Here is a 10,422-nt window from a genome sequence, read left to right as displayed (position 1 = left end):
ACTCTAATGATTAGTTCGATCTATCCTATCTTGACCTGACATATGCTTCCTTCTTTTTCTTAACCACATCCTCAATTTCTCTAGTCATCCAGCATTCCCTACACTTACCAGCCTCTCCTTTCACCCTAACAGGAATATGCTGTCTCTGGACTCTGGTTATCTCATGTCTGAAGGCTTCCCATTTTCCAGCAGTCCCTTTACCTGCGAAGATCTTTCCCCAGTCAGCTTTTGAAAGTTCTTGCCTAATATCATCAAAATTAGCCTTCCTCTAATTTCGAACTTCAACTGTCTATCCTTTACCATCACTCCTTTAAAACTAATGGAATTATGGTCGCTGGCCCCAAAGTGCTCCCCCACTGACATCTCAGTCACCTGCTCTGCCTTATTTCTCAAGAATAGGTCAAGTTTTGCACCTTCTCTATTGGGTACATTCCCATACTGAATCAGAAAATTGTCTTGTACACACCCCCACCTTACTAGTTTAAATTCTCCCAAGCAGTTCTAGCACATTTCCCTGCCAGTATATTAGTCCCCTTCCAATTTAGGTGCAATCCGGCCTTCTTGTACAGGTCACTTCTACCCCAAAAGAGATTCCAATGATCCAAAAATGTGAATCCTTCTCCCATACACCAGCTCCTCAGCCATGCATTCATCTGCTCTATCCTCCTATTCCTGCCCTCACTAGCTCGTAGCACTGGGAGTAATCCAGATATTACTACCCTTGAGGACCTCCTTTTAGTGGGCAGCATGGTGGCACAGTGGTTAGCACTGCTGCCTCACAGTGCCAAAGACCTAGGTTCAATTCCCACCTCAGGCGACTGACTGTGTGGAGTTTGCACATTCTCCCTGTGTCTGTGTGGGTTTCCACCAGGTGCTCTGGTTTCCTCCCATAGTCCAAAAATGTGCAGGTTAGTTGAATTGCCCGTAGTGTTAGATGTAGGGGGGTGGGTGTGGACTTGTTGGGCTGAAGGGCCTGCTTCCACACTGTAAGTAATCTAATCTAAATTTCTGCCTAACTCTCTAGAATCTCAACCTTTTCTCTTCCTATATCGTTGGTTCCAATGTGGACAATGACCTCTTGCTGGCCCCTCTCCCCCTTGAGAACATTCTGCACCCTCTCTAAGACATCCTTGATCTAGGGAAATAACACACCATTCTGCTTTTTCTTTGCTGGCCACAGGAACATCTGTCTTTACATCGGACTACAGAATTCCCTAACACAATTGATCTCTGGAAGCCGACGTACCCCTCGTTGCATTAGAGCCAGTCTCAATACCAGAATCTTGGCTTTTCATGCTATGTTCCCCTGAGAATCCATCACCCCCTACATTTTCCAAAACAGCATACCTGTTTGAAATGGGTATATCCACAAAAGACTACTGCCCTTGGTGCCTACCTTTCTTACCCTTCCTGGAGTTAACCCATCTATGTGACTGTGTCTGAGAATTTCCCCCCTTCCTATAATTGCCATCCATCACATACTAGGTAAAAACAATGACTGCAGATGCTGGAAACCAGATTCTGGATTAGTGGTGCTGGAAGAGTACAGCAGTTCAGGCAGCATCCAAGGAGCTTCGAAATCGACGTTTCGGGCAAAAGCCGAAATATCCTGATGAAGGGCTTTTGCCCGAAACGTTGATTTTACTGCTCCTCGATGCTGCCTGAACTGCTACGCTCTTCCAGCACCACTAATCCAGAATCCATCACATACTGTTGCTGTTGCAAATTCCTCATCGCTTCTATCTATCTCTGCAACCGATCCACTCGATCTGATATCCTGATGAAGGAGCAGCACTCTGAAAGCTAGTGCTTTCAAATAAACCTGTTGGACTATAACCTGGCGTCGTGTGATTCTTAACGTTGTACATCCTTCTATGACACGCCCCAAGCCAAGTGCAAACATGCCACCTGCTTGGAGTGAAGACACCCCACCAATAAGAATCAATCACATGCCCCATCCCCACCTACTGCTCACAGTCAAGATAGGCCAGTCCCTTTCACCAGCACCACTCCAATCTAGACTGTGGTTTCCAGCATCTGCAGCCCTTGTTTTTACCCAGTTCCCTCGCTCAGCTCAGAGTCAAGATCCATTCTGGCCCAGCGAACAGTCTACACTCACCTAGGGGCGGCACGGCAGCACAGTGGTTAGCACTGCTGCCTCACAGTGCCAGAGACCTGGGTTCAATTCCCGCCTCAGGCGACTGTCTGTATGGAGTTTGCACATTTGCACATGCACGTGTCTGCATGGGTGTGCTCCGGTTTCCTCCCACAGTCCAAAGATGTGCAGGTTAGGTGAATTGGCCATGCTAAATTGCCCGTAGTGTTAGGTATGGGTGGGTTGAGCTTCGGCGGGTCAGAGTGGACTTGTTGGGCCGAAGAGCCTGTTTCCACACTGTAAGTAATCTAATCCAAAACTAACAGTCTACACTCACCCAATCACAATGAAGACCCACGGGAGGGAGAAATGGGGCGGAGCTATCGCCAGGTTGTGATTGACAGTCACTTCTGACCAATCAGGCGCGGCTCCGGGCTGCAGTCCCCGCCCAGGAGGCGGCTCGAGCTTTCACCGCTTTGAAAACAGCAACGGGCGGCTCGCGCGGAGCAGTTTTTGGAAATTTCAGGCGGTTTTATTTTGTCTGAAGGACAATGTCGCTTCGCTTGAACTGTGAAGTTTGTATCCCTATGATCGGCCTGGGCACTTGGCAGGTGAGGGAGGGGACGTTAGGGTCTTTACCAAAGTTGTATGACGGGGTTGGGGATGTTGTCAAATGCCAAATCTTACCGAGGACGTTTGTAATTACTCTCTAAATACAGAATAGTGTATGATGTGATTTTGTTTGAAGTTTCCAGAAGTAAATGGATTCACATTCGCCAAGATTTCGAGATGATTGAATTGAATTAGCAATATTGTTTAATGTGCTACAATCTGACAGTGTAGAGACAGGCCCTTTGGCCTTAACTGGTCCATGCTGACCAAAATGTCCATCCACGTTAACCCCATTTCCCTGCACCTGGTCCATATCCTTCTAAATATTTCCTATCCGTGTTTTTGTCCAAATGCCTTTTAAATGTTGTTAACTAACCCACCTCAACCTATTCTGCAGGCAGCTCATTCCATATGTGTGCCACCCTCTATGTAAAAAAGTTGCCCCTCAGGTGCCCTTTTAATCTTTCCCCTTGAATTATTTATTCTGACCCCTCTTATATTAAACTGATGTCCTCGATTCCCCAAACCTGGGAAAAAGACTGAATACGTTCCTCCTATCCACACCCCTCATGACCTGATGCACTTTTATAAGGCTCTCCCCCCGAAGAGTAACCCACCTAGAACCATTTCCCTCTAACGAATACACCTAACACTATGGGCAATTTAGCATAACCAATTCACCTGGCTGGCACATCTTTGGACTGTGGGAGGAAACCCACGCAGACACAGGGAAAATGTGCAAACTCCGCTTAGACAGTCACCCGATGCTGGAATCACTGTGCCGCCCCATCCCTATGCTGTAGGGAAAAGAGTTGTAGCCTGTACAACCTCTCCCTATAACCCCAACTGTTGAGTCCTGGCTACATCCTTGTAAATTTCTTCTGCACTCTTTCCAGTTTAATTACATCCTTCCAATAGCAAGGTGACCAAAACTGAACACAATACTCCAAGTGTGGCCTCACCAGCATCTGTACAAATGCAACATAATTTCTATATGGTAAAAACAAGGACTGCAGATGCTGGAAACCAGAGTCTAGATTAGAGTGGTGCTGGAAAACCACAGCAGGTCAGGCAGCATCCGAGGAGCAGGAAAATTGACGTTTCGGGAATCGGGGCAGGGTGCCTGCAGAGTGGAGAGATAAATGAGAGGGGGTGGGGATAGGGAGAAAGCAGCATAGAGTACAATAGGTGAATGGGGGTGGGGATGGAGGTGATAGGTCAGAGAGGAGGGTGAGGGAAGGTAGCAAAGAGTACAATAGGTGAATGGGGGTAGGGATGAAGGTGATAGGTCAGAGAGGAAGGTGGAGTGGATAGGTGGAAAGGAAGATAGGCAGATAGGACAGGTCATGAGGGCGGTGCTGACCTGGAAGGTTGGAGGTGGGGAAGGAGAAATGAGGAAACTGGTGAAATCCACATTGATGCCATGGGGTTGGAGTGTTCCGAGGCGGAAGATGAGGCGTTCTTCTTCCAGGCGTCGGGTGGTGAGGGAGCAGCAGTGGAGGAGGCCCAGGACCTGCATGTCCTCGCAGAGTGGGAGGGGGAGTTGAAATGTTGGGCCACAGGGTGATGGGTTGGTTGGTGCAGGTGTCCCGGAGATGTTCCCAAAAGCGCTCAGCTAGGAGGCATCCAGTGTCCCCAATGTAGAGGGTATCGCATCGGGAGCAACGGATACAATAAATCATAATGGTGGATGTGCAGGTAAAACTTTGGATGTGGAAGACTCCTTTGGGGCCTTGGATGGAGGTGAGGGAGGAGATGTGGGTGCAGGTTTTGCAATTCCTGTGGTGGCAGGGGAGGGTGCCAGGGAGGGCGAGTGGGTTGTTGGGGGGCGTGGACCTGACCAGGTGATCACGGAGGGAACGGTTTGCGGAAAGCGGAAATGGGTGGGGAGGGAAATAAATCCCTGGTGGTGGGGTCCGTTTGGAGGTGGCGGAAATGTCGTCGCATGATGTGGTTTATGCAAAGGTTGGTGGGGTGGAAGGTGAGGACCAGGGCGGTTCTGTCTTTGTTACGGTTGGAGGGAGTGGGGTTTGAGGGCGGTGGTGCGGGATGTGGATGAGATGCGTTGGAGTGCATCTTTAACCATGTGGGAAGGGAAATTGCTGTCTCTAAAGAAGGAGGACATCTGGTGTGTTATGTGGTGGAACTGGTCCTCCTGGGAGCAGATACGGCAGAGGCGGAGGAATTGGGAATACGGGATGGCATTTTTGCAGGAGGTAGGGTGGGAAGAGGTGTAATCCAGGTAGCTGTGGGAGTTTGTGGGTTTGTAGAACATGTCAGTGTCAAGTTGGTCGTCATTAATGGAGATGGAGAGGTCCAGAAAGGGGAGGGAGGTATCAGAGATGGTCCAGGTGAACTTAAGGTCGGGGTGGAATGTGTAGGTGAAGTTGATGAATTGCTCAACCTCCTCGTGGGAGCACGAGGTGGTGCCAATGCAGTCATCAATGTAGCGGAGGAAGAGGTAGGGAGTGGTGCCGGTGTTACTACAGACGATGGACAGTTCTGCATAGCCGACAAAGAGACAGGCATACCTGGGGCCCTTACGACTGCCTATGGCTACCCCTTTGGTCTAGAGGAAGTGGGAGGAATAGAAGGAGAAGTTGTTAAGGGTGAGGACCAGCTCAGCCAAACGAATGAGAGTGTCGGTGGAAGGGTACTGTTGGAGACATCGGGAGAGGAAGAAACAGAGGGCTTGGAGGCTCTGGTCATGGCGGATGGAGGTGTAGAGGGATTCGATATCCATGGTGAAGATGAGGCATTGGGGGCCAGGGAAACGGAAGTTTTGGAGGAGGTGGAGGGCGTGGGTGGTGTCTCGAACATATGTGGGGAGTTCCTGGACTAGGGGGGATCGGACAGTGTCAAGGTAGGTGGAGATGAGTTCAGTGGGACAGGAGCATGCTGAGACAATGGGTCGGTCGGGATGGTCAGGCTTGTGGATCTTGGGAAGGAGGTAGAATTGGGCGGTGCGGGGTTCCCGGACTATGAGGTTGGAAGCTGTGGGTGGGAGATCTCCTGAGGTAATGAGGTTCTGTATGGTCTGGGTGATGACGGTTTGGTGATGTGGTGGGGGTGGGGTCATGGTCGAGGGGGCGGTAGGAGGAGGTGTCGTTGAGTTGGCGTCTGGCTTCTGCGGTGTAGAGGTCAGTGTGCCAAACTACCACTGCACCCCATTTATCTGCTGGTTTAATGGTGAGGTTGGGATTGGAGCAGAGGGAGTGAAGGGCTGCATGTTGTGAGGGTGAGAGGTTGGAGTGGGGGAGGGGTGTAGACAGGTTGAGGTAGTTAATGTCTCGGTGGCAATTGGAAATGAAGAGATCGAGGGCAGGTAATAGGCCAGCACGGGGTGCCCAGGTAGATGGAGTGTGTTGGAGGCAGGCAAAGGGGTCCTTGGAATGTGGACGGGAGTCCTGATTGTAAAAGTAAGCGCGGAGGCGGTGGAAGAAGTGTTCAAAGTCACAGCGTGTATTAAATTCATTGATGTGTGGATGGAGGGGGATAAAGGTGAGGCCTCTGCTGAGGACTGATCATTCATCCTCAGTGAGGGGTAAGTCTGGGGGGGTTGGTGAAAACTCGGCAGGGCTGGGAGCTAGGACCTAGGATCTAGGACCTGATGAAGATGTGGAGCTGGGAGTTGAGGGCGGAGCCTGTAACTGGAGTGGGTGTGGTGGTCGGGGGAATGGGGGTGGAGTCATGAGCAGGGGTGATGTTCTTTTCAGGGTTCTGGGGGCGGGGATGGTGACAGTGGGATCTGTGGGGAGTGTGTCAGCAGAATGCACGTGAGTCGTATTGGTGGGGTTGGAAGTGGTGATGACTACGGCAGTGGGGGGCGTGGAAGTCACTGAGCGTGTGACTTCAGCGATGATGTGGAGGCAGAAGTGATGTCACGTGTGGTGCATGAGGAATTGTGAGGGACGGAAGTGGCTGTGGAAGTGGCCATGATGGGGGCGGAAGTGACGTCATCAATCACCGTGGGGATGGTAGCTGCAGCAGCCGCATGACTAATGGCGTCTGAGCAGTTCCACAGGCCGGGGGAATATAATTTCTATATGCAGTGCTCTGACTGGTTTTGGCACACTGGCCTGCATCATTCTCAACTGTCTGCCTGTGATTCCACCTTCAGTGAACCATGCATCTGAACTCCAAGGTCCCTTTGTTCCACTGCACTCATTAGGCCCTACAATCCACTATGAAACCCCTGCTTTGATTTGACTTTCCAAAATGCAAGACCTCACATTTATCTATGTTAAACTCCATTCCCCATTTCTCAGCCCACTACCCCCACTGTTCAAGGTCATACTGATATAGTACAGATGGCGACCCAGCAAGTCTGAGTCTACAGTGCTCCTCCCAAGACTTGGGCAAAGTGGGCCACCCACCCCAGCACACTCACCAAATCATTTAAAATAGTTTTTTAATTTAATTAGTTGCTTAGTATTAAATTTAAACAATCTAATCTTTAGTAAAAATGACTAAAGGGAAGGGAGCCCGCAGCTCTCAGCAAGCAGGAACCCCTTCCCCCACCCTCTCCAGCTGCAGCAGAGGCGTCCACAGCCGCCCCGGGGGACTTACCTACGAGGCAAGCCTCGTGGAAATCATCTCTAAACTGGATGTGAAGATTGACGTTTTTATTGAAGAATCCAGAAGTCGATGGGACTCACTCTCAGCCGCGCTGCAAAAGCACGACCAAGACATCAAGGAAATCGAGCGCCGAGTCGGAGGGGTGGAGCTAAAGGCTGTGACCTCCGAAACTACAGCGCAAACGGCCGTGGATCAGGTCCGGACTCTCGAACAGCGAGTCTGGACCTTAGAGAATCATATTGATGACCTCGATAATCGAGGTCGTCGAAAAAATATTCGTTTGCTGGGCCTTCCTGAACGGGAAGAGGAAGGCCAGCTTACAGCGTTTCTCGAGCAGTGGCTGCCACAGCTTTTAAATCTGGAAGCTGGATCAGGCCAGGTAAGGGTAGAATGGGCCAACTAGGCCGCAATACGCGGGCCCGGCTTAAACCAGCGTCCCCACGTGGTCCTGTTCCGGCTGCAGAGCTATAGGGAGAGGCAGATACTCCTAGAAGCCTTAGAAATCTTGGAAAAGATTCCCAAGCCATGATCTACAAAGGATCCAAGATCATGTTATTCCAGGACTTTTCCCCAGCTCTGGTCCGAAAGAGGAAGGCATTCGATGAGGCGAAGAAGTGTTTAAGGGACTTAAATATTCAGTACTCCTTACGCTACCCAGCGACGCTACGCTTTAACCATGAAGGATCCGTGTATAACTTTGGATCGCCAGAAAAGGCTCAGGAATTTTTGGACTCTCTTAGATAAACTGTAAGAGATAATGGATTTGCCTTTCCCCCACTCCGGTTTATATTCCCCCCCCCCCCTTTTTCTTTTTTCTTACCTTACTGTTTAATATTATCTTGGGGGTGGGGAGAGGGATATATATATATAAAGCCGGGGGGGGTTTAGTTAATGTTGGTGGGGGGAGGTGGTTACATTATTCTATTTTACCTCTGTCTCTAGGAGCGGGGTTGTTTTCCCTTGTTATTTTGTATTATTATATTTAATTATTATTTGTTGAGGTTGTAATTTTATAGTTATATATGTTTATACATGGTATTAACATTACCAAATATATCCTTGGGGCATTGGTTGGGCGAGGATACGATGGACCTTTGGAAAGGAAGTGACACTCCCTGGGAACAAGGGGGAAAATCTCCATTTCAATATGTTTTTTTTATTATTTAGAAATAGTTTTTTATTATACTGTTGTGAGTGTATTAGAGAGCCTTTATTTTTGTGAATTTTATATGCTCTATGCTCAGGATATTTTGGATGGGGTTTCCCCTCCCGAGGGGTCTCGGATTTGCCCGGATGATTATGGTTGATCAGTCGGTTAAGTGGTGCACCTGGAATGTCAAGGGGAGTAATTCACCAGTCAGAAGGAAGAAAATATTATCAAATCTCAAGAAAGAAAGAGTTGATATAGCTCTCCTACAGGAGACACACCTGTTGGATAAAGAACACTTGAAATTACGACAGGGTGGATTTGATGAGGCCTTTTGTTCTTCTTTTAGCTCAAAAAGTAGGGGAGTTGTTATTCTTATTCGGAAGAATTTCCCTTTCAAAATTCTAAATCAGACAAAAGACGAATCTGGACGCTATATTCTGATTAAAGCCCTTATAAATGGAGAGGAATATGGGATTTTAAATTTGTACTGCTCCCCGGCACACCCCTTTAAATTTATAATGGAAGCCTTCTCAAAATTGATGGCTCTTGATGCCCGTCATGCAGTTATAGGGGGAGACTTTAATTGTATTATGGATCCAGAAATAGATAGGATTCCCAAGAGTACTGTAGGAGTATCTCACAGATCTAGACAATTGGTGGATCTGAACAAAGAATTAGGATTAGTAGATGTATGGAGATGTCTTCATCCACAGGGCAGAGATTTTTCTTTTTACTCCAATCCACATAAATGTCATAACAGAATTGATATTTTTTTTGCCCCCTTGATGGAATGTATTCCCCTTGACCTCCTTACAAATATGGTGCACAGAAAGACCGAATTATTTTATAAAATATGGCAACCCTTCTTGAATTATATGAATACAGATATTTCGGCTTTCCTAACAAGGGCTTTTATTTAATTGAGATTACGAACCTGGCTGGTCCAGGGCCCCTTGGGAGAGGAATCCCGCACGAATACGGGTTTTGTTACATTTGATGTTAACACATTCCAAGCATGTATCTCACTACCCAATTTCTATGTTATCCGCTATTTTTTTTTGTTTTTTTCTCTTTCTCTTATTTGAATAATGTAAGAGACTTAACTATACACTCTGGTTAGTTGTAGGTTAGATTAGTAGTTAGTTGAGTTTTGTTTTTTTCTTTCTCGGTATTTTTCTTTTGTTAAATTTTGGTTATTACATATTTAAGATTTAATTGTATATCAATGTTTGTACTTGAGAGTTTTGTTTATTTTTGTAAACTTGTAAAAATGTTAAATTTCTAATAAAAATATCTATATATATAAAAAGTACAGATTTGAAACGGCCCAAGGAATTCCTCGTGAACTCAACCTGTAAGCCTCTCTTGGTTTATCCGAGAGATTGTACTTTTTGGTCGTTTGGAATAAAAAAACCTCTTACAGATAGTTTAGTTTAATTTTAATCATTCCCTTTATTTATTAATAGCATCACTGTTCTAACATAACACTACCTATATACCAGGCGAACTGGATTCTAATATCCAAAAACAGTAAGACATTGTTCTTCCTTCAAGAGCCCTGGTAAGCTATTCTGTTGTACCATCACAAACAGACTACCTTTATACACAAGTTTACAAAAGCTGTACTGTCACAAGCACAAAAAGTTAACGAAAGCACTGCATATTCTGAACTAGACAGAAAATAGAGAAAGATGATAATTCGGGAGAGAAGTTAATCAATACTGAATTTCGTTTCGAGGTCAGAATCAAACATTGTTATTAACTTCACAAAGAAACAGTCGTGAATGTTATCACTCAGTGTCCTGTTTATACAGATTCACTAATGTTAAGGCAAGTGTTCTTAATTTTCTTACCCTTCCTGCCTGACTGTTTTTCTAGTGTGCAGCAAATGTGTTCCATAATTCAAAGTTACATTTTAGTCTAAATGTTTAAGGGCAAGTTTTAAGGCTGTAAACTTTCTCAATACTGCAATTTCTGATAATCATCT

General features: G+C 46.9%; 1 protein-coding gene across 1 annotated transcript in view; it reads left to right on the top strand.

Moving 5' to 3' along the window:
• The first annotated feature begins 2,586 nt into the window (after positions 1–2,586).
• The window catches only part of LOC140457803 (aldo-keto reductase family 1 member B1-like), a 65,622-nt gene continuing 57,786 nt past the window's right edge, over positions 2,587–10,422 (top strand). The window contains exon 1 of the mRNA XM_072551424.1: positions 2,587–2,706. Within this exon, the coding sequence (XP_072407525.1) occupies positions 2,647–2,706 (60 nt within the window). The 5' untranslated portion in view covers positions 2,587–2,646. The remainder of the gene's footprint in view (positions 2,707–10,422) is intronic.

This window comes from Chiloscyllium punctatum, chromosome 32, assembly GCF_047496795.1.
Source record: "Chiloscyllium punctatum isolate Juve2018m chromosome 32, sChiPun1.3, whole genome shotgun sequence".
NCBI lineage: Eukaryota > Metazoa > Chordata > Chondrichthyes > Orectolobiformes > Hemiscylliidae > Chiloscyllium > Chiloscyllium punctatum.
The sequence above is the reverse complement of the archived record's forward strand: the minus strand, read 5'-3'. Positions and strand labels throughout refer to the sequence as shown.